The sequence below is a fragment of the Chiloscyllium punctatum genome, chromosome 2 (genome assembly GCF_047496795.1).
Source record: "Chiloscyllium punctatum isolate Juve2018m chromosome 2, sChiPun1.3, whole genome shotgun sequence".
NCBI classification, from domain to species: Eukaryota; Metazoa; Chordata; class Chondrichthyes; order Orectolobiformes; family Hemiscylliidae; genus Chiloscyllium; species Chiloscyllium punctatum.
The window spans coordinates 145249712-145274942 of NC_092740.1; the positions used below are offsets into that span (position 1 = coordinate 145249712).

Sequence of the window (25231 nt, forward strand, 5' to 3'; positions counted from 1 at the left end):
ACTGTCACATCCTTCCTTCGGTAGATGGACCCAAACAGTACACAGTCGTTTAGGTGTGACCTCACCAATATCTTGGAATTGTTGTGCGAAGACTGTTTGACTCCTGCATCCAATCCAATTTTTTATCCAAAGTGAACATACAATTTGCCTTCCCAGAAAAGTGATTACCAGGAAATACCACAGGTAATGCAGAGAGACATCTTCTTCACTCCTATGTTGTCTAATATTGATCAGCATTTCTGAACCAGAATTTGATAAAGCCAAGAGATGCTGCTTTGTTCAAATTCCATTTACAAAGTCTCCAAAAATAGAACTTTTCTTTAGGCGTCAGCAGATGGAACTATTTAAAATGCCAGACTTGGACAGCAGTCCAATGTTAGGTAACAAAGCCAACAGATATAGAGGCAAAACAGAAGTTGACTGGAAGAGCTCAGCAGGTCTGGCAGCATTTGTGAAGAGAAATCAGAGTTAATGTGACCCTTCCTCAGAATTGATACAGAGGACGGTTAAGGGTTTCATTCTGTAGACGTACATGTGGGTAACTTTAGTTGTCTACTTAAAAGCTTGCAAACTCTCAGGGATATCACTCCCTCATGTACACAGTCCACAGAAACCCCAACATACCTGCTCAATGATTTCATCATCATGTAAGAGATAGACCTTGGTGATACTGTATCGTTCCTCCAAAACCAGGGCAAAATGTTCAATACAACGGATGGATAACTTTGACTTCAGGGTGAGGATGATATCCTGTCAAATTGCAGAAGAAAGGGACAACAAAATTAATTTCTTATTGCCTTTCTGAATTTCCTGTTGAAGATATACGGTCTTATTACCTATCCCCAACTTTCACTCACACAATACTCTTCTTCTATTGGCTGATTCCTGGGACGAAGGGGTTGAGTTCTCAGGAGCGGCTAAACAGGTTCGGCCATTATTCACTCGAGTGTAGAAGAATGAGGGGTGACCTGACTGAAACATATAGGATTCTCAGGGGACGTGAAAGGCTGGATGTTGAGAAGATGTTTCCACTTGTGGGGGAATCTCAAACTCGGGGACATAGTTACAGAATGACATGGAAAGGAATTTCTTTTCCCGGAGAAAGGTGAATAGCTGAATTCTCAATCACAAAGAGTTGTGGAGTTGAGATCCCTGAAAGTATTTAAAGAAGCACTAGGTAGATATTTAAAATATTAAGAAGTGAGCATGAAACAGGAGTTGAGGGCTGGAGCAGATCAGCCATGATCTTGCATAATGGCAGGGTAGGAGTGAGGGAGCTAAATGGCCTACTTCTCCACTTGTTCCTTATGCTCTTATGATCTAAGAAGACTCCTAAGGCAAAATGATTATAAGCATTGCAGAAATAAGAAGGAAATAGTGTTAAATCATCCCTAACGTCCTGCCTTACTCACTGCCCAAGTCTGCAGTCCCTGTTCCATCCACAGTCTACATCCGCTCCTCCATATCTGTGGGAACCCCCTGCTCGATCCAGTGTCCCAACCCCATCCTCCATCCACTCTCCCAACCCCATCCTCCACCCACTCTCCCAAACCCCCTTCTCCACCCACTCTCCCAAACCCCCTTCTCCACCCACTCTCCCAAATCCCCTTCCCCATCCACTCTCCCAAACCCCTGTCACCACCCACTATCCCAACCCCCTTCTCCACCCACTCTCCCAACCCCCTTCTCCACCCACTATCCCAACCCCCTTCTCCACCCACTCTCCCAAACCCCTTCTCCACCCACTCTCCAAAACCCCCTTCTCCACCCATTCTCCCTAACCCCCTTCTCCACCCACTCTCCCAAACCCCCTTCTCCACCCACACTCCCAAACCTCTTCTCCACCCACTATCCCAACCCCCTTCTCCACCCACTATCCCAACACCCTTCTCCATCCACTCTCCCAAACCCTTTCACCACCCACTATCCCAACCCCCTTCTCCACCCACTCTCCCAAACCCTTTCACCACCCACTATCCCAACCCCCTTCTCCACCCACTCTCCCAAACCACTTCTCCACCCACTATCCCAACCCCCTTCTCCACCCACTCTCCCAAACCCCCTTCTCCACCCACTCTCCCAAAACCCCTTCTCTACCCACTCTCCCAAACCCCTTCTCCACCCACTATCCCAACCCCCTTCTCCACCCACTATCCCAACCCCCTTCTCCATCCACTCTCCCAAACCCTTTCACCACCCACTATCCCAACTCCCTTCTCCACCCACTCTCCCAAACCCCTTCTCCACCACTCTCCCGACCGCCTTCCCCACCCACTCTCCCAGCCACCTTCCCCATCCACTCTCCCAACCTCCTTCCCCACCCACTCTCCCAACTCCTTTCCCCACCCACTCTCCCAACCCTCTTCTCCACCCACTCTCCCAATGCCCTTCTCCACTGTTCCAACCCCCTTTCCCATCCACTCTCCCAAACCCCTGTCCCCATCTACTCTCCCAATCCCCTTCTTCATCCACCCTCCCAACCACCTTCTCCACCCACTCTCCCAACCCCCTTCTCCACCCACCCTCCCAACCCCTTTCTTCACCCACCCTCCCAACCACCTTCTCCACCCACTCTCCCAACCCCCTTCTCCACCCACCCTCCCAACCCCTTTCTTCACCCACCCTCCCAACCACCTCCTCCACCCACTCTCCCAGCCCTCTTCTCCATCCACTATCCCAACCCCCTTCTCTACCCACTCTCCCAACCCCCTTCTTCACCCACCCTCCCAACCGCCTTCTTCACCCACGCTCCCAACCCCCTACTTTACCCACTCCCCTAACCCCCTTCTTCTCCCACTCTCCCACCCCTCTTCTCCACCCACTCTCCCAAACCCCTTCTTCACCCACCCTCTCAAACCCCTTCTCCACCCACTCTCCCAGCCCCCTTCTCCATCTACTCTCCCAACCACAATCTCTCTCCAATGTCCCAAATCCCTTCCTCATCCATTCTCCCAAACCCCTTCTCCATCCACTGTACCAACCCTCTTCTCCACCTGCTGTCCAAACCCCCTTCTCCATCCACTCACTACATCTCTTGCTCTATAAATTGTCCAAACCTATGCACCATCCACAATCCTGGTGCCTAATATATCGACTCAGAGGGCATGAAGTTCCTGTTTTTTCTCACACTGGCTTTAGGTGGTGAGTAACGTACCCCTACCCTTGGCTGTGAAGACAGTCAGAGCTAACTGGTAAGCCAGGGTGAGTTTCCTGGCCCTTCATTGGGCTCAATGCTAGTATCCTGGGTTGTCAGAAACTGCCTGCCAATCAGAGGCTAGCAGCCTTTGAGTCCTGAAGTCAGGCAAGGCCTGCTCATCATGAGATCCAGCTGCAATAACACAAGTCTTCTTTATCTTCTTGTCACAGGGTGGGAAGGCGATGGGGGATGGTCAGGGAGTTCAGAGGTAGATGCCATTTGGGGTAACTGGAGATCCCCTCCCAATCCGGCAGCGAGGTCACCCTGGTTTTCCAGGGAAACCAACCACCAGCAGGAATGTAAGGAGAGAGACGTCGAAGGTGGTCATTTGAGGCTCTTCAGTGGCCAATAATTGATTACTTAAGACCTTAGCAGATTGAATAGGTTGCCCATGGACCTTCTTGACTAGAACTAATTGGTGACCAGATGTAAAGGGTTGGGGGGGGGGTTACCATATCTCCCAGTACCTCTTCCATTGGCAGGACAGAGCCCATTGTAATTAGCAGTCGTTCTTGTTTCCCTTTCTAACATCTATTGTCTGTCCTGTTCTGTCAACGTCTAAAAGCTTTTGAAAACTTTTTTAATTGCTGGATACATTAACTTGCAAAGATGGAAAAGCATTTTCGGAGTTGACTTATTTCAGTTATCATACATGAACCTTGACAATCCTCACTGCAGAATTTGGCCTTTAGCGGATAAATGCTTTCATCCATTTTGCAGTGAATACAAGACTTTGGATATGACCTTGAAAGTCAGATTAAAAATCAAGGGTTGACCAACAAGCCTACATCAATAATTTTTGTTCTATGTTTTGTTTGCTATTCTGCAGATTCGGTTGCTTTTGTATACTGTTCATGTGCATTAAAGAAAGGGACAGCATTCGGACAACACATTTTTATCACCAAAAGATGTTCCAAAGTGCTTTAATGCCAAAGAGCGACTTTTGAAACATGATCAGTATTGTACCTCAAAGTTCGCTCATTTCACAGATTACCAGATGGCTACAGTATAATCAATCTTGCTCTTTCAGTTCATAACCAAATTAAAATCTCAAAGAAATTATTGAACTATGATTCCCTTCCAACCTTCAATGTCTCCAGACTGTTAGACTTTGGATTGACATCCAGTACTGATGAGAGAAGATTTCTTCAAACTGAATACCAGAAAGACTAAAGCTATTATTTTCAAGTCCTGCCATTCTCTAGTTACCAATTCCACCTCTCTCTCAACTAGCTGAGGCTGAACCAGACTTTGCAACCTGGGTACCACATTTGACCAGAGATCTTACCACAAATCCACATCATCACTCAGACTGCCTATATCCCACCTCAATACTATTGCCTGACTCCATCCTCGACTCATCTGTTGCTGAAACACTCGACTGCAACTTAATTATATTGAGGTCCGAATTCCTGCCCGGTGTCCCCTCTCCCACCCTTCATAGATGATAGCTTATCCAAAAATCTGTTGCCTCCATTTAACTTACAAGTTCCTCTTCACCCCAACCCTGTCTCTTTGGTGTATACTGACTTGACCATTATCCTTCATTTCAAAACCCTCCATTTTCTTGACCATCTTTATTTCTGTGTGTCCTCCACTCCTACCATCCTCCAAGACACCTACATTCTTCAAATTCTGGCCTCATTCAACTCCCTGTCTTTAAACATTCCATCGCTGATAGCCAAGATCAGCATTTCCCTGCCTTTCCATCCCTTTCACCTCATTTAGGACACATCTCTTTCACTAAGAGTTTTATCATTTATCCTAGTATCTCTTTATATGATTTGTGTCAATTTTGGTTTCATAAATGTCCTGTGAAACACCTGAGTAAATACACTCTATAAATGCAGATTGTTGTCATTGATGTTGTTAATAAAAATCATTTTAATATAAGGAGCAGATCAGAATACTGAGATTCTGAAATTAAAAAAATAGAAAAAGCTGGAAATAATAAACCTGTCAGACTGTATCTATGGAGAGAGAAACAAAATTAAAGTTTCAGCATTAATGAAGAGCATATTTCAGAATTAGAGAGAGTTGGAGATGTAACAGGTTCAAAATGAGTATTGCAGACAGAGAGCAGTGAGTGGTGAAAGAGAAAAAGGAAAGATCTGTGATGGAAGGCAGGAGAGATTAAATGACAAGGTGGATGATTTCACTGGGCAAAACAGGATGTTAATGAAACAAACATTGGTGATGGAGTAATAGTGAAGAAGGTTATCTCAGAGTACAATAGGATCTTGATCAGGTGGGTCAATGGGCCGAGGAATGGCAGATGGAGTTTAATTTAGATAAATGTGAGGTGCTGCATTTTGATAGGGTAAATCAGGGCAGGACTTATACACTTCATGATAAGGTCATGGGGAGTGCTACTGAACAAAGATACTTAGGAGTGCAAGTGCATAGTTCCTTGAAACTGGAGTTGCAGGTGCTGAAGAAGGCATTTGGCATGTTTGTCAGTGCATTGGTCAGTGCATTGAATATAGGAATTGAGAGGTCATGTTGCAACTGTACAGGAAACTGGTGAAGCCACTTATAGAATACTACGTTCAATTCTGGTCACCATGCTATAAGAAATACATTCTTAAGCTTGAAAGGGTTCAGAAAATATTAAAAAGGATGTTGCCAGAGTTGGAGGCTTTGAGCTATAGGGACAGGCTGAACAGGCTGGGGCTGTTTTCCCTGGAGTGTAGGAGGCTGAGGGGTGACCTTATAGAGGTTTATAGAAATCAGGAGGGGCATGGATAGGATGACTGGTCAAGATCGTTTTCCTGGGGTAGGGGAATCCAAAATTAGGGGGCATAGGTTTAAAGTGAGAGGGAAAAGATTTGACAGGGACCTGACAGGCAACGTTTTCACACAGAGGCTGGTGCATGTATGGAATGAGTTGCCAGAGGACGAGTTGCAGGCTGGTACAATTGCAACATTTAAAAGGCATGTGAATGGGGAGATGAATAGGAAGAGATTAGAGGGGTATGGGCCAAATGTTGACAAATGGGACAAGATCAGATTGGGATATCTGGTCAGCATGGTTGAGTTGGACCGAAGGGTCTCTTTCCGTGCTGCATGACTCCATGACTGTATGACTCTATTACAAGACAAAAGAACAAGCTAACTAATTTCAGTCAAACAGCCTGTTCCTTGAATTTGGAACCAGTCATTTATTGGATGTTTATGTCTCACTAGTGCTCCCAGAGGAGACCTCTGTTTAAAGGTAAGGTGCTTTATCTGAATGATAAATCCAAATCAATCTCGCTATTATTTATATTAATGAATGCTAGATTGCCCATAGCAACTTCCATGGTTAGATAACAAATCTGAGTCTTTACTACACATCATATTGAGTGAAATATATCCCTGGGATCACTTAGTGGTCACAGCTTGTAAAAACATTATGGCACTTGAATGGAAATGTTGATTTACAACATTCAGTGTTAACAAAGCATAAACAAAAATTGTGACAATGAAAAGTAACATTTGTAGACAGGAACGAATGGTCTAGAATTGGTTTTTAAATCAGAATTAGATTTTAGGTTTTATTGTCACGTGTACTCAAGTATAAAAGTATAGGAGTATGGTGACAAGTTACAATGCCACCACACACGGCACCACGTTAGGTACAAAGTTAGGGGCAGCACGGTGACTCAGTGGTTAGCACTGCTGCCTCACAGCGCCAGGGACTGGGTTCGATTCCAGCCTCAGGCAACTGTCTGTGTGGAGTTTGCACCTTCTCCCTGTGTTGACGTGGGTTTCCTTCGGGTGCTCTGGTTTCCTCCCACAATCCAGAGATGTGCAGGTTAGGTGAATTGTCCGTGCTAAATTGCCCACAGTGTTCAGCGATGTGTAGGTTAGGTGTATTAGTCAGGGGAAATGTAAAGTAAAAGGGTAGGGGAATGGGTCTGGATGGGATACTCTTCGGAGGGTCAGTGTGGACTTGTTGGGCCAAAGGGCCTGTTTCCACACTGCAGGGATTCTATAAAATAAAAGTTCTACCTATTACAAACTTTAGTTACAAAAATAGAGAAATAAAGAAAAAAAGCACCATCATCTCTCTCCTACATCTTTGTCACTAATGCTACTTTAATCCATCGACAACTGAATTAAAATTTTTCCCTCATTTACTGCCCTCCCCACCAAGCCCATCCCCAACACCTCCTCCCTCCCTCCTACCCCACCCCCAGTCAATGGTTAAAATTAATAGTACATTCAAAGCTGAGCAAAATCAACAAATGGGAAAATATCACAGCAAGGAACAAAGAACACCTATAGCCGTCATTACCTTCACTGTTGTATTTTTCTCATATCGAAAGGCTTTGGTCTGTCCATTTTCCAAATACACCTTGAGAACACTGGGCATGAAAAGTAGTGAGTTACCCTGCGGGAATGATAAAACACAAAATTCTAGGATTATTTATGAAAACAGATAAGCAAAATAACATAATAGACTCCTCATTATCGTTGTTACAAATACTAAAATGAGGGACAGCAGAGAGAGTGTGTGTACGCATATATAAAATATATAGGTGTGGATGTATTTGTGCATCTGCATGTGTGTGTGCGTGCACATTTATGTTTCTGTGTATCTTTGTCTGTGTGTGTGTATGCATTTGTGTGTGTTTGCCTGTGTGTTTGTATGTGTCTGTGTTTGTGTGTGTCTGCATATGTGTGCCTGTGTGGGTGTTGGTATCTGTGCTTGTGTGTGTGTCTGTATCTGTGTCTGCATATGTGCATATGTCTGTGTGTGTGTGTGTGTGTGTACATGTTTTTGTGTTTGTGCCTAGTGATATGTACAGTTTGCCTCCAATATCCCTCCTGGAGTTTCAGATCCAATCTCTCCAGGTATTCATGAAGTTCTTGCTGTCATTTTGTTCCAAAGTTCACTCACATACACACATCCATAGAAAAGCTCAGCCAATCCTTTGGGATTAAACAATAAAAAAAACCATCACAGCCACAGGAGTTTTCTATGGTTTTGTCCGGAGACCAGGCCAAACAAAGCAACTGGTTTGGAGGGACCACACTGAAGATCAGGAATCCAGAGTGGGGTTGAGGTAGTGTGCATCTTGTGCCTAAAGTTCCAGATTTCCAGCCTTACTAAGGGCCTTGTTGTAGGTTTAGATTAGATTCCCTACAATGTGGAAACAGACTCTTCGGCCCAACCAGTCCACAACGACCCTCCGAAGAGTAACCCACCCAGACCCATCCCTCTCTGACTAATGCACCTAACACTATGGGTAATTTAGCATGGCCAATACACCTGACTTGCACATCTTCGTAACAGTGGGAGAAAACCGGAGCACCCGGAGGAACCCCACGCAGACACGGGGAGAACATGCAAACTCCTCACAGACAATCGACCAAGCCTGGAATCAAACCTGGGACTCTGGTGCTGTGAGGCAGCAGTGCTAACCATTGAGCCACCCTAAGTGCTGCCCTAAGTAGAGTTAGTAGATCTAATGAAGGACATACAGTTACTTCAGATTAGTGAAAGAAGTCCTCAAAATGTGGCTAGTTGAAGGGCACTAAATTTTGATCTGGGCATCCAAAAAAGTAGTGGCATAACTGAGAGTTGGCACCATGGTATGAAGTATCAGGGGATCAAATGTCCACACACGTCTGGAGCACAAACTGTTTTTAATAACCTGATGGGGAAGACACACAGGTTCCTTCCAGTTCCACATTACCTGTAGGGAGGCAGAAGTAGGAAACCACAGACCAGTTATGTGTGGCACCTTATCAAATGCTTTCCAGAAGTCCAGATATACTACATCTGCAGGACCCCCATTACCAACTTCACTTGTTACATCTTCAAAGAGCTCTAGCAAATTAAATGAATTACTCTTCATAAAGAAAATGAATTATTCTTCATCAAACCACACTAACTGTGGTGGGTTGTGTTTTACTTTACAAATGTAATACTACTTAATAATGAATTTAAACAATTTCCCAATGACAGACATTAAACTAACCATTCTGTGGTTTCCTACTTTCTATTTCCCTCCCATTTTGAACTATTGTCTTACATTAGCAATTTTCCATCCACTAGAACCTTTCCAGAATTCGGGACATTTTGGAATACTATAAATAATGTATCCACTATCCATGCTGTCACTTCCTTTAAGACTATACTGTATAGGTCATCAGATCCTGGGGACTTGTCTGCCTTTAATCCCAATACTTTGCTCAGAATTTTCTCCCTATTGATGGTGATTGCTACAAATTCTACCTTTTCTATAATCTCTGCATTACCTGTTACCATTGGGATGGTTTCAGTGTCTTCCACTGTGAAAACTGAGGTAAAAAATCGATTTAGAGTCTCTGCCATTTCTGTGCTCCCCACTATTAACTCCTCAACCTCGAAAGGGCCAACATTCATTTTAGCTACTCTCCTTTTTATAAACTGATAAAATTATTTGCTGTCTGTTTTTATATTTTGAACTAGTTTTCTTTCATAATTAACCTTCGTTCTTTTTATTACTTTTGAGTCACCCTTTGCTGGTCTTTAAAAGTTTCCCAATCCTCCAGCCTGCCATTGCCCTTTACAATATGGCATGCCTTTGTTTTTGCCCTTATGTTATCTTTAACTTCCTTAGTTAGCTATGGATGCATTTATCCCTCTTATATTCTTTTCTTCCTTTCTAAATATATTTTAGTTGGAGGAATTAAATATCTCCTTTAATGTTCATCAATAGTCCTACATTTTAGTCTTTCCACATGGTCCACGAGGGCCAAATCTGTCGATTTCCCTATGTAATTAGCTTTTTTTAATTCTAGAATGCTGGTATGGGACTCAGGTTTCACTCACGCTCACCACAATCAACATTATTCAGGCCCTCAGGAAGCATAAAACCAATAAGACACCTAGTGATTTATAGAAAAATACACGTTACCCAGTCCAGAACATTCTGAGAGCAAATCAGATTAATTATAATCTGGCTGAACTAGTCAGTGGGCTAAATGCCTGTAGAAGGCACAAACCTGTGGGTGGCCATTGACAATCACTTCCTCAGCAAAGCGTACTTTGACTGGGTTGCTTTTCAATCTGGCTCGCCTTTCTTCAGTAATAAATGATGACTTGGGCCCCTGTATACAAACAGAAACCATGACACTTAAACAACAGCTTTGGCGTTTTGTGTTGACAATGTGTGGCAATTGGGAAAGCCCTGCACTGATGTTTTGAATTCCAAAAGTTTGATTGTAACCTAAAATACGAACATACAAACAAGGATTAAGAGAGTAGGCCTATGAGCCTCCTTCACTCTTCAATAAAATCTTGGCTGTTCCGACTTTATTGTAGGATCCAGGCCCTTCAGCCCAACAAGTCCACACCAACCTTCCAAACAGTAACTCACCCAGACCCATTCCCCAACCCCTGACTAATGCACCTAACCCACACAACCCTGAATACAATGGGCAATTTAGCACTACCAAACCACCTAACCTGCACATCTTTGGACTGTGGGAGAAAACCGGAGCACCAGGAGGAAACCCACGCAGACATTGGGAGATTGTGCAAACTCCACACGGTCACCCGAGGCTGGATTCGAACCGAGGTTCCTGGCCCTGTGAGGCAGCACTGCTAACCACTGAGCCATCATGCTTCCTCTTGATTTTAATCTCAACTCTACATTCCTGCATCTCCCTGATAATCTTTCAACTCCTCAGTCATCAAGAAACTGTCTATCTCTGCCTTTAAAAATATTTAAATACTCTGCATTCAGTGCCTTGTGAGGAAGGGAATTCTAAAGGCCTACAACCCTTTGAGAGAAAAAGGGTTTCCTCATCTTTGTTTTAAATGGGTGCCCCCCTATTTTAAAATAATGATCTCCAGTTCTCAGATTCTCCCACAGAGGAAACCTGAATTCTTTCAGCATTCACCCGTTCAAGACCACTTGAGATCTTAGATGTTTTAGTTAATTCATTTATAACTCTTCAAAACTCCACGGGATACAAGCCCATCCGACCTAGCCTCTCCATCTAAGGCAATCCACTTATTCCAGGTATTCCTTCTCTGAACTGCTTCCGATGCGTTAACATCCTTCCGTAAGTACAGTGACCAATACTTTACACAGTACTCCAGATGTGTTCTCCCCAATGCCCTGTAAAATTAATGTATAACCTCCCTACTCTTGCAGTTAATTCCCCTTGCAATAAACCATTCAAATTGTGCCATGTGACCTTTTGTATCCATCTGAAAGAGGACATGGCATCTCGGTTTAATAATTCAACTCTAAAAGTGTAGTGCTTGCCTCAGTCTTGCACTGGAGCTCATCCAATATCCCCGTAATATCATGGACTTCTAGCTAGATAGAGAGAGCTGGAGGTCTAGTTGATGGGTGTTGCTCCACTTTAGGATATGCTGAGATTAATGATCAAATCTTCATTTGTATCCTGCATAAAGCTTCTTTGATTATGTAGCTTGATAACACATCACACAAGACAAATGGCCACTGAAGCATGAATCAAACCCTTCTGACATGAGCTGGTTGAATTTGTGTCAAACTTGGACCCGTGCACAGTCTCATCAAGCCCCATCAAATGTTAATTGAACATAAAGCACCATCCTGTTCTGAGTCAGGTGGCTTTCTGCAAGCTTACTTCAAGACATCTAGTTCTCTTAATGCTAAGGAAATAGGGTCAATTGAAGTTTTCAAGACTAAGCTTGATAGATTTTTGTTGGAATACTCAGCGACAGTGAGTAGACAGAGATGAGGTACAACTGACTGAAGGAACAGGCCAAATAGCCTGCTCCTGTTCTCGTGTCCAAGATCAAGTGCTCACTGTAGATGTCAGCATCCATCCCAGCTATAGATCCGTTATATCTGAGCTGAGAGGAATATCATGTCATTCAAACTGCCATTGCAAATGCCAGACTAAAGTATTTGGGAATGAATCTGAATCACGTCGAGTGAATCTCTTCTGGACTGCAACGAGTTGCGAATAAACCCATAGAATCCCGACAGTGTAGACACAGGCCATTTGGCCCAACAGGTCCACACCGACCCTCCGAAGAGTATCCCACCCAGATCCATTCCCCTACCATTTAGCTCTACATTTCCCCTGACTAATGCACTTAACCCACACATCCCTGAACACTGTGGGCAATTTAGTAATTTAATATGGAAACTTCACACAGACAGTCGCCCGAGGCTGGAATCGAACCGATGACCATGAGTAGCATTGGAAAGCTCTGCTTTTTAAAGTCGAAAGGTTGTACTTACTGAGGCATTTCGCAGTACAGTCACTGTAACAGTGTTACCACATTCCCTGCAATAAACAATTTGACAAATATTAAAACAATATGGGTCCAGTGCAGAAAAAAAAGGACGCTTGACTAAAACCTGCAAAATTATGCTCCTGGCGCAGAATATTATTTTCTGAGATCACAGGAGATCACAGGCTTGAACTTAACAGCAACACATAAGACTCATAAGAGTTGAACAGCGTGGAACCAGACCCTTTTGTCCAACTTGTCCTCACTGACCAGACATCCCAATCTGATCTAGTCCATCTATCTCACTCAGATTGTAGTTCAATGTTAAAAATAAAATTGCCACTATCTTACAAGACCCATGGGACTGCGCTCTCATTTGAGAAAGAGAGGTGACTGGTGAATTAGAATTAGGTTCATTGTCACATGTACTCAAGTTACAAAAGTACTGGAGTGCAGTGAAAAGTGTACAATGTCACCAACACAGTGCCATCTTAAGTACAAAATACCTAGATATAAATCTCAGGTATAAAATTAGAGAAAATAAAGAAAGAAGTTACAGAACATGACAGATATACACAGTATAAGTTAGGAAAATAAGAAATAAAGAAATAAAAAGATTCACATTGCAGTCATACTATTGTTGGGGGTGGGGGTTCAGAACTAGAGGGCATAGGTTTAGGGTGAGAGGGGAAAGATATAAAAGGGCTTGAAGAGGCAATGTTTCACGCAGTGGGTGGTGCGTGTATGGAACAAGCTGCCAGAGGAAATGGTGGAGGCTGGTACAATTACAACATTTAAAAGGCATCTGGATGGGTATATGAATAGGAAGGGTTTAGAGAGATATTGGGCTAAGCGCTGGCAAATGGTACCAGATTAGGTTCGGATATCTGATCAGCATGGATGAGTTGGACAGAAGGGTCTGTTTCTGTGCTATACATCTCCATGACTCTCTGACTCTATTGGGGCTTTCTGTAATGGTAGTGGTTTAACTTGAACCTCAGACAAGGGGAAAGGTTGAGAAGGAGAGTCCTTCATGGTAACCAATGTCTATACAAAGACATCAGCATCAGAAACATTTCTGGTAAACAATAGCACTAAAGCTCCAGTGTAAGTCCAGAGTTCAGATACAAAGGGCAGATATCTTTGTATAAACAGTCTCCCACAGCCCAGATTAAAGCAGAGTGAAGTCTAATGAATACGTCCGCCTTATACATTCTGGATTTGATCCTGAACACATTAGAGATTGAAATATATCCAAAGGAGTACAAGTCATAACTCAGACCATACTTAGTTTTACATAATCGGTTCTTACAAACCCTGCCTCCAATGTTTGGCATGTATTTAAATTGGGATTGCAGTGAGGTTTTCTACACAAGTGGGAACTCCATTCTATATATTCTGCTAAACAGTTCTTAAGATCCAGCCAGACAACACTGTTTAAGCCCAAAACCTTTGATAACACCTTTGACAGGAAGCAAATCAAATTCAGTAAAGTTACTGAGAGATTCTTTTGTAATGATCCCTACCTTAGCACTGAATCCTAGAGCTGCAAGCATTGGAAAGGAGAAATATATTCCAACAAAAGAGACTCTGGGTTTGACAAATGCACACGCTACATATATCTTGATTTGGTTTATCATTTATGAACAATCTTTAACTTAAAATGCTTTCTTTAACTGCATTTCTGATAGAATACACTGAATTGTAAATAGTGGGACTATGGATACAATGGAGAATTCATCTGAGGTAAGCAAGCAAGAACTCAACTGTGTGGATAATAGAGTGTTCAACTGTGTGTATTTATGGAGAAATTGGCTGTACGTGTAATGGGGTACTGGTTGTTTGTGTAGGGTACACAACGGAGCATTCAATAGTACTTGAAATGGAGTTCTTGATTGTGTGTATATGGAGTATTTGACTATATGTATATTCAAGTATTTGACTGTATGTGTAACCTGACAGTGCATATATCAAAGAAAGAGAAAGTGAGGACTGCAGATGCTGGAGATCAGAGTCGAGAGTGTGGTGCTGGAAAAGCACAGCAGGTCAGGCAGCATCCGAGAGCAGGGGAGTTGACGTTTCGGGAAAAAGCCCTTCAACAGGAATAAAGGATTTCTGATGAAGGACTTTTGCCTGAAATGTCGATTCTCCTGCTCCTCGAATGCTGCTTGACCTGCTGTGCTTTTCCAGCATCACACTCTTGACGCATATCAAAGCATTCAATTGTGCATACAAGTTTGTCTTTGTATTTGAATTTTCAAATGCGTTAAAAATGGGGTATTCAATTGTGTTTGCATGTAATAGAGAACTAGGCAAGGTGTGTAATGGAATAGTCAACCTTGTGTGTGAAAAAATATTCAACAGTCTGTGTAATGGAATTTTCGATTGAAATGTCGACTGTGCGTGCAGCAGAATATTTGTCTCTGTGAGTAATTGAGAACTCAACTGTTTGTGTAATTCAATATATGTAATGGTTTATATTATAGAACACTATTGTGCAAGATGTCTTGGTGAGCTGCTGTAGAACTATGGAGACATATGACACTCAATTAAATCTTGTTGGTGATCTCCCTTTAGAACTGCAAACAATTTTCTACACTTTAGCTTTGTTTTCTTTTCTGAGTTTGCCACCAACAACTTGCATTTATATAGCACTTTGAATGTCATAAAACTTCATAATTCAAACTTCATAGCACGTTCACCTATTGAAGAACTTAAAGACAGCCCTCAAATAAGGTCATAGAGATGTACAGCACAGAAACAGACCCTTCAGTCCAATGTATCCATGCTGAACAGATATCCTAAATTAATCTAGTCCCGTTTGCCAGCATTTGGCCCACATCCCTCTCAACCCTTCCTATTCAGATGCCTTTTAAATGTTGCAATTGTACCAGCCTCCATCACTTCCTCTGGCAGCTCATTCCATACATGCAGCACCCTCTGCGTGAAAAGGTTGCCCCTTAGGACCCTTTTAGATCTTTCCCCCTCACCCTAAACCTATGCCCTCTGGTTCTGGATGCCCCCACCCCAGGGAAAAGCCATTGGCTATTTACCCTAACCATGCCTCTCATGATTTTATAAACATCTTTCAGGTCACCCCTTAGCCTCCGATGCTCCAGAGAAAACAGCCCCAGCCTGTTCAGCTTTTCCCTGTTGCTCAAATCCTCTAACCCTGGCAACATCCTTGTAAATCTTTTCTGAGACCTTTCAAGTATCACAACATCCTTCCGACAGGAAGGAGACGAGAATTGCACATAATATTCCAAAAGTGGCTTAACCAATGTCCTGTACAGCCACAACATGACATCCCAACTCCTATGTTCAATGCATTGACCAATAAAGGAAACCATAACATCTTCTTCGCTATCCTGTCTACCTGCGACTCTGGTCATTAATAATTAGCTGGTGGTAACTATTAAAACTTTACATTCAGTGAATGAGCTAAAAGGGTCCTCACCTAATAATGTTATCGATATGTTCCTGGGAAATTGTATCCAGAGTAATGTTGTTAATTTGTAAAATCTGGTCTCCTGGGAATAGCTTTCCCTCTCCAGGACCACCTAAGAAGGAAAATGAAGTCAGCATATTTTTGAATGGAGCATTAGTTGTCCCTCACAGAAAGAGGAGAAAAAGCTGAAAGTACATGGGAAGCTCATTAGCAAATGCAAAGGATAAAAAAAACACACAGATAATTATTCATACTTTTTTTTACAACTGCACATCTTGCTGCCTGAAGCTTGTCTCATCTCAATGAAAAGGGAATGATGCATTTCTCAGATTGTGGAGAGAGAGAGAGAGAGGTGGATTGTACCTGTTTGGGACTTTCTTATAGAGAACTAGGGAACACAGATAATGTCAATGGGACTAAGGATTCTTGTGTGTGTTGAATAATCACAGCGTAGAACCAGCAGACCAGCATGCTAGAAATCATAAGGAAATTGATATTGGACCAAGGACAGGAGCTCACCAAAATAACCAAAGCAAATCTGCCTGTGTGGAGTTTCTACGTTCCCCCTCCATGTCTATGTGGGTTTCCTTTGGGTGCTCCGGTTTCCTGCCAATCCAAAGATGTGCAATTTAGGTGGACTGGCCATGCTAAATTGCCCCATAGTGTGTAGGCTAGATGGGTTAACTGTGGTAAATGTGGAGTTAAGGAGATTGGGTGAGATGCTGTTCAGAGGGTTAGTGCAGACTCAATGGGCCGAATAGCCTCTATCTGCACGGTAGGGATTCAATGATGATTCTATGAAAATAATGAACAAGTTAAAGGCATGAAAGTGTGACAAATCACCCAGAGCAGAAGATTCCATGCCAGAGTTTTAAAGGAGAATTGGTGTAGACAATACGTATGCCCTGACTGTAACCTGTCAAAGCTGAGGAACTGGTCCCATAGACTGAAAAATTACTCATGTCACTCCAACAGTTGAGAAAGGGAGAAGAACTGCATCAGAGGTCAGATCAGTTTTCCTTCGTGTGAATCCAAGGAAAGTGATGGGACCACACGGAGTACCAGGCCCTGCACTCAGAGCGTGCGCAGATCAACTGGCAGAGGTCTTCTTGGACATCTTGAACCTCTCCCTGCAGCAGGCCACTGTCCCTGCCTGTTTCAAGAGGGCCAACATCATCCCTGTGTCTCAGAAGGCTCATGCAGCATGTCTCAATGACTACCGCCCAGTGGCCCTAACTTCAATAGTCATGAAGTGCTTTGAAAAGCTGGTCATGGCATTAATCAACTCCAGCCTCCCCACTACTCTTGACCCACTCCAATTTGCCTATCGAACCAACAGATCCATGTCAGATGCCATATCACTTGCCCTTCACTCCTCCCTAGAACATCTTGACACCAAGAACAGCTACGTGAGAATCCTACTCATTGACTACAGTTCAGCTTTCAACGCTATTATTCCCTCGAGACTGATTACTAAACTTAGTGATCTCAGACTAAGCCCCACTCTCTGCAACTGGATCCTCAGTTTCCTGACCCACAGGCCACAATTAGTGAAGACTGGGGACAATATTTCATCCTCACTAACACTCAACACTGGAGCCCCTTAGGGTTGTGTACTCATCCCCCTACTGTACTCACTGTATACCCATGATGCATCACCAATACCAGACTAATGCCATTTACAAGTTCGCTGATGATACCACCATAGTCAGTCGAATTTCAGATGGTGACGAAACAGACTACAGATGGGAGGTGGAGGACCTGGAAAAATGGTGCATTAAGAACAACCTAGCTCTCAATGTCGGCAAAACCAAGGAACTCATTACTGACTTTCGGCACAGAGTGCACATTAATAGCACAGAGGTGGAACGACTGGAGAGAGTCAAGCTCTTCGGAATGGTCATCCATAACAAGCTTTCTTGGACTCTTCATGTGGGTGCACTGATTACAAAGGCCCAACAATGTCTCTTCTCCCTCAGGCAGCTGAGGAAATTTGGCATGACGGTGAATACCCTTGTTATATTTTATAGGTGCGCCATTGACAGCATTCTGTCTGGACGTATCACTGCTGTACCAAACAAGATTTGGAGATGTGGTGAACTCGGCCCGGACAATCATAAAGGCCAACCTCCCATCTATAGAATCCATCTATCAGGCCCACTGTCAAGGAAAGGCCGCCAGCATTCTTAAAGATCCATCCCACCCTGGCAATGTTTTTCTACAACCTCTACCATCGGGAAGAAGGTACAGAAGCCTGAACACACGCACCAACCGGTTTCATAACAGTTTCTACCCTACTGTTGTTAGAATACTGAATGAACTCACAAACTCTTAACATTCGCCTGTACCTGTGTTTTTGTTTTTGCTGCTGTTTACCTATTATTTACTTATCTGTGCTACTGAACTATGTGATCTGGCTGTATTGCTCGCAAGACAAAGCTTTCCACTGTGCCTTGGTACACGTGACAATAAATTACATTAAATTAAATTCAGAAGCCTGGTGAATTACAGCCCAAATAACCTCACATCTTGCATTGGCAAATATCTAGGCCTATCATTAAGGACAGAGTGGCTGAAGATGTAGCTAATTTTCAGCCGATCAGAGACAGTAGTAAAGGCCCTACAAATCTCTATGAACTTTTTTAAATACGTGAGGAGAGAACCTCTGGGTCCTAACGTCCACTGGTCATATCTCACCCCTTGGAAAAAATCCAGCAATGAGATGATAAGCCACTTTTATGATCTTATTGTGGGGTGGGTTCTTGAGGAAGGGGTCTCAGGAGAAGTTGGAGGCTTGGATTGGGGTGCGGATTTGAGGCCATTCCTTGCCCCCATCCCTGCCCCCATTGTCACTAGTTGGATAAAATGCAGGCTCTATTCCTTAACCTAGTTTGCAAGTTGTCATGGTTTCTCAGTTTGGAAATTAGGCACCTTTGTTGACCACCAGGGGGCAGATAATTTGGAAGGTGACGGGTTCAGGCCCTGAATTGACCATTTTGGTGGAAGTCAAGAAGGCTATCTATGGATCATTTTAATTAATTACCGAGGTGGCAGGAAGAGGGTGAGGGGCCAAGCCCATTATATCACCTTCTGACCACCTTCGGGGAAGAGAAAATTCCACTGTAAGTATTGTCACCATGGCAAAGGTGACAAAGTGTTGTCAGAGGACTGTGTGGGAGGAAGAGTGAGATGAGTCAGGGTTAATGCTGGAGGTGTTGAGATGGACTGTATCAGTTAAAAGCCCTGCCCCTCTCAGACCCTCAGACCCTCTTGAAAACACTTCAGGCCTTCCCTCAGATTAGATGACTTACAGTGTGGAAACAGGCCCAACAAATCCACACCGACCCACTGAAGTGCAACCCACCCAGACCCATTCCCCTACATTTAGCCCTTCACCTAACACTACGGGCATTTTAGCATGGCCAGTTCACCTAACCTGCACATTTTTGGACTGTGGGAGGAAACCGGAGCACCCGGAGGAAACCCACGCAGACACGGGGAGAATGTACAAACTCCACACAGAGGCGGGAATTGAACCCGTGTCTCTGGCGCTGTGAGGCAGCAGTGCTATCTGCTGTGCCAACGTGCCGCCCACATTGGAACCTCCATTCCCAGGGTATTTACCTGCAGTGACAGACCTCACACATACTGGTGTATCTTCTGAGACCATAAAGCCGTAGTCCAGCAGTGGATCTTTGATAATCTTCACTGTCACCTTCGAAGGGCTGCTCAGCTGGTTTGTGTTAGCAGCTGCTCCATCGGCTGGACCTTGATTTCTTCAATCACAAACAAAGCAAGAGTCGTATTTGTCAATCATTGTCAGTATCTTATTATTTTCCATATTATTTTCCATATTATTTAATCCACCTTGCACCCATCCTCACCGCACCCCTTCAATCCCCCATCCCCCACCCCCAGCCTGGACTCTGTCAGGTTCCTGCAAAATTCTCACTCATAGCCTCTCCCCATCGCATTGGCTTTCTGAGAGCTAGGTCATTGTAAAAGGGATTTCCTCTGCTTCTCTGTATCCACCTCAAAACTGACACACCCATCCTCTAGGACAAGAGGGACCTGCCAAATCCAGGGTGAAAAATTCCAGCAAGCTGTTTCAACAATGTCAAAGGATCAGAAGATTTTTGGTGAGTTAATAGAATCAAAGACAGAGGCTAAGAATCACAGAACGGCTGCCCTGTCCAAACTGCAGCAAATTGGTTAGGATGAGATCAAAATGTAGTTAGTGAATAAAACCAGGAAATTTTCAGCAAGTTTGGCAGCATCTGTGGAGAAATTTTCAGGTTAGTGAGTCACTGATGCACCCATTGAGGTGAATGATCAGTCCACGGTCTAGAATGGCGGAACAGGCTCAAAGGGCTGAATGGTCTGCTCAGGCTCCAATATGCCTTCATCAGAAGTGGATAAAGTCAGGGTGCGATTTCCCCTCCCTGGAGATGGTGAGGAAAAGGCAAATATTTGGCTGGGTTCACCCAGAGGCATTCTCAGTCCCTTTCTCACCACCTCCACTCCGGGCAGGAAAATCCATGGTGGGCATCCTCAGCCCACCAACAGGTGAAGCTTATGAATCATCAGCTAATGGGCAAATTATGGCCTAAGCCACTCATTGGCCTGAATACCCTCTCTCCCAGCTAATAAGAACAGGGTGTGTTATCTTCACAGGGAACCTCCACTTGCCTCAATCTGGGGCTAATTGGGACAGGGAGAGGTTCTAATCCCATCCCCAATAGTGTCCCCAAAATACCCACTTACTTACCCACTGGTGAAGCTGGTCATGGTGTGCCACTTGTGCTTCCACCATACTCCCTGAGCCTACAAGTCTCTGATTGGCCAGTAACCTGTGGGTGGGTGGTGGGCAGGGCAAGGATTCAGTGAGCAAGCTCCTGATTGAACAAAGGAGAAGCCCTTAAGTACTAAATTGATGATCAATACAATGATTGTTCATGCTGGGGTGATAGAGGGGGCTAGTAGGTTAATGCCCCATGAAGTCACCTATGCCTGCACTTAGTACTCACCACATTAAATCCTAGCCTTAGGGATGTACCAGGCTTTAAGCAAATGCAAGGGTAGAGAGTGGAAAGAAAAACCATGGGATGGTCTGTAATGAGATTGAAGGCTGGACAATAACAAATGGGGGGTAATGGTGTTAGGCAAATGAAGTCAGAATGGAACAAATCAAGGAGCAAAACATGAATATGGAAGAGGGATCCACAATGACAACAGAGTCACTGCCACAAGATTGTCTGTTTTCCCTGGAGGCTGAGGGGTGACCTTACAGAGGTTTATAAAATCGTGAGGGTAAATAGATAAGGACTTTTCCATGGTTGGGGGAGTCCAAAACTAGAGGGCATAGGTTTAAGATGAAAGGGAAACAATTTAAAAGGGTCCTAAGGGGCACCTTTTTCACACAAAGGGTGGTGTGTGTATGGAATGAGTTTCCAGAGGAAGTGGTGGACATTGGCACAATTACAACATTGAAAAAGCATCTGGATGGGTATATGAACAGGAAGGGTTTAGAGGGGTAAGGGCCAAGTGCTGGCAAATGGGACTAAATTAGGTTATCTGGTCCTCATGGACGAGTTGGACTGAATAGTCTGTTTTCGTGTTGCCCTGACTCTATAAATGATTCCGAGATCTGAATTATTGGGTTAGACATCAAATGGCCATGGGATTTTGATCCAGTGCTGGGAAACTTTGAAAATTACAGTCCCACATATTACCTTGGAATGCCATCTTCTGGGACAGTTGTGAATTTGAAAGGCTTAGTTTTAATTTTAAAAGTTTGAGTGAATTCTCCCACCCTGATGTCATGAGAGTAATGACAAGTGTGGTGACAAAATAAGGTGAGAAAGGAAAAAAGTATAGATTTGCATCATTGCAAAAGAAGGTCTTGATTTGCCCTGAAACTTAGAAAGGTGATTTCGAAGAGGTGACGACCTTATTTCAGTGCATTTGCAGTTCATTAAAAGCCCAATTCGACCTACTTACATCGCTTTTTCAAAACACCTGTCCTCTAACACGAAATATAGACAGTGAAAATTCCCAACAGAAAGGTCAGTGCCGGTTCCTGACAACTACAACTTGGTGAAGACCCATCCTGCCATCACCCCATGCACTTCACACATCGACACTGGATGCTGACATGGCGGATTGACGCTCATTAACTTTAGCACCAGGTTACAGACTGTCGGAGACCATCATCACTCAGACTGCCAGCTGCTTACACACCAAATACAATTCATGCGCTTCGAGTAAGTGGTGATGTGTGAACATTAGAGGATCCACCACAGTCAATCAATCACACTATATGAGGATGGTCACAGTCAATTCAAGTGATGTAGTCTAGTGATTACAGGTGGGTCAGTTGAGGCATCAATCTGTGAGCGGGGTGGGCCAGCTTTTTTTTGCAATGAGACAAAGGGAGAGATTCAGTCTGACAGAGAGGGACACATGAGCGGAGGGAGGAGATGATGAACAGGAGAGTGTTATGGACCAGACCAGACCAGACCCTCTCAAAATATTTTAAGAAGGTAGTCTAGGCCCGAATCTTTTCTTATTTTAAAGACAGATGTAACGTGCCGTGTTCCGGACACTATTTACTGGTCAAACTACTTGATATTAAACAAGAAATTTGAGGGTGCATACATGGGGATCAGTAGTCGGCACAACATCGTGGGCTGAAGGGCCTGTACTGTGCTGTATTGTTCTATGTTCTATGTAAAACACAATGTATTCAAATGCTATAGTTAAAATACAACAAAAGAAAGAAGAACTTAGAATAAATTAATTCGACTGGAAAACTTAACAGAACAATAAATACAACAACTATTACTAATTAACTGTTTCAATATAGTAGTATTCCATAAACACACCTTTTGGCAAAAAGGCAAATTCAGAAAACAGATTTTGACTCACATGTAATCCAGCAACCTATGAAGAGAACCGCTAGCTTTTCATTATAATCAAGAGAGGGGAAAAATAGATTCCACTTTTTCAACATCACAATAGCAACCGATGCTGAATCTCAAAACTAAAAAACTAGAAATGTGAGAACTGGCCACACCCATCAGGCTGCATCTATTATTCCAACTTTAAAAAGAAACAAGGCCTCCCAAGTTGTTTACATTCTAGGCTCTCACTAGCCAATTCGGCACCTCTGCCTTAAAACTTTGCTTAATCGTAACCAGGACAAAACACACTTCCTTTAGCCACAGCATTATCACAAGAGGTCATCAGGTGTCGCCAGTGAGTAAGCGAGAAATGCTGAAAGGGTTAGCAGTTTGGGAGGCTGAGGTGATGCTGTGAGCCCTTGGGTGGGACACGATGCATGCAAGTAGTTCATGAGCCTTGGGAAAGGCAAGTGCCATATCCTGAGTAAGAGGTAACAGAGCGAAGATGGTGGCACTTGATCTTGCAGAGTGCAGAAAGTCTTTTCACTCTCTACACAGCACTGACCCACACTGCTCTTTATGCCAGGGTTGGTTGGCTTTGTTATGGTGTTCCCCTTTGGGGGATGGGGGAGGTGAGCAAGGATAAGGATTCCCATCCTCTCCACCAGACAGCCCAGCAGCACCTTCAGATCTCTGTCCTGGAAGGAGCTTGTCTTTCCCCTTGAGACCGTTTCCAGATCAAGCCCCTGCAGTGTGAGAGATCAATGCTGATTGGGAGTGTGAGAGATCAGTGCTGATTGGGAGAGTCTGAAGTAGTGGCAGCTGGGCTTTTGGGGCAGGGGTGGGTGGTACAAGGAAACCAGGACAAGATCTTACCTGGAGCACAGGATACACGATTTCATGAGAAAGGCAGCCAACATCTCAGGAGTATAATTAGTGAGGAGAAAAGTAGAAGACGATGTGAGAAAATTGATTGTGGGTCACTGTGAAACTCACTGGCCGTCACACTTTCAGGAGAAATCGGAAAATTCAGCCTGACATCACTGTATTGGAAAGTACAGGATGTTCAAAGGATGTTCATGACAAAAAGTTTAAAAAAATGTAATAGATCAATTCAAATCAGAGAGATTTTTGAAACAAGCACAGAGGAAGTCTCCTTGCTGGATGTGAATCTGATTAGAATGTTTTTGTTTTGTTGGTGGGCAACAAGATTCCGTGTGTTGAAGTGTTCCATGCAGACCCCAACTGGACGGCAACCATAGAGTTTACCATAACAACACCCCTCTGCAGGGATGGCCTGCTCTACCACTTATTAAAAATGTGAATTATAAACAGGGGACGTAGCCAGGCCACCACAAGGGGGTGGAAGGAGCAAGCCCTCTACACTGTGCCCTATCTCCAGCCCTCTCCCTGTAACCACACTACACCCAGCACAAACACACACACAAACACCTCTTCCCACCCTATCTCTTGCAAAAACGCCATCCCGTATTCCCAATTTCTCTGCCTCCGCCGATCTGCTCCCAGGAGGACCAGTTCCACCATAGGACACACCAGATGGCCTCCTTCTTTAGAGACCGCAATTTCCCTTCCCACGTGGTTAAAGATGCCCTCCAACGCATCTCGTCCACATCCCGCACCTCCGCCCTCAGACCCCACCCCTCCAACCGTAACAAGGACAGAACACTCCTGGTGCTCACCTTCCACCCTACAAACCTTCACATCAACCAAATCATCCACCGACATTTCCGCCACCTCCAAAAAGACTCCACCACCAGGGATATATTTCCTTCCCCACCCCTTTCCGCCTTTCGCAAAGACCGTTCCCTCCGTGACTACTTGGTCAGGTCCACACCCCCCCTACGACCCACCCTCCCATTCTGGCACTTTCCGCTGCCACCGCAGGAACTGTAAAACCTGTGCCCACACCTCCTCCCTCACCTCTATCCAAGGCCCTAAAGGAGCCTTCCACATCCATCAAAGTTTCACCTGCACATCCACCAATATCATTTATTGTATCCGTTGCTCCCGATGTGGTCTCCTCTACATTGGGGAGACTGGGCGCCTCCTAGCAGAGCGCTTTAGGGAACATCTCCGAGACACCTGCACCAATCAACCAAACCGCCCCGTGGCCCAACATTTCAACTCCCCCTCCCACTCTGACGAGGACATGGAGGTCCTGGGCCTCCTTCACCGCCGCTCCCTCACCACCAGACGCCTGGACGAAGAACGCCTCATCTTCTGCCTCGGAACATTTCAACCCCAGGGCATCAATGTGGACTTCAACAGCTTCCTCATTTCCCCTTTCCCCCACCTTATCCTTGTTTCAAACTTCCAGCTCAGTAACTGTCTCCTTGACTTGTCCGGACTTGTCCGACCTGTCTATCTTCTTTTCCACCTATCCACTCCACCCTCTCCTCCTTGACCTATCACCTTCATCTCCTCCCCACCCTCCTCTAGCTTATCTCTCC

At 44.2% G+C, this 25231-nt stretch overlaps 1 protein-coding gene across 1 annotated transcript in view; it reads right to left on the minus strand.

Annotated features, from left to right (window-relative positions):
• LOC140492549 (FERM and PDZ domain-containing protein 1-like) overlaps positions 1-20646 on the minus strand; it is a gene marked incomplete at its 3' end in the record, with an annotated part of 38179 nt that extends 17533 nt beyond the window's left edge. The window contains exons 1-7 of the mRNA XM_072591496.1: positions 20627-20646; positions 19483-19634; positions 15868-15970; positions 12418-12463; positions 10175-10279; positions 7476-7571; positions 625-750 (exon numbers count right to left, since the gene is read on the minus strand). Of these exons, the coding sequence (XP_072447597.1) occupies positions 625-750; positions 7476-7571; positions 10175-10279; positions 12418-12463; positions 15868-15970; positions 19483-19634; positions 20627-20646 (648 nt within the window). The remainder of the gene's footprint in view (positions 1-624; positions 751-7475; positions 7572-10174; positions 10280-12417; positions 12464-15867; positions 15971-19482; positions 19635-20626) is intronic.
• Positions 20647-25231: the final 4585 nt, after the last annotated feature.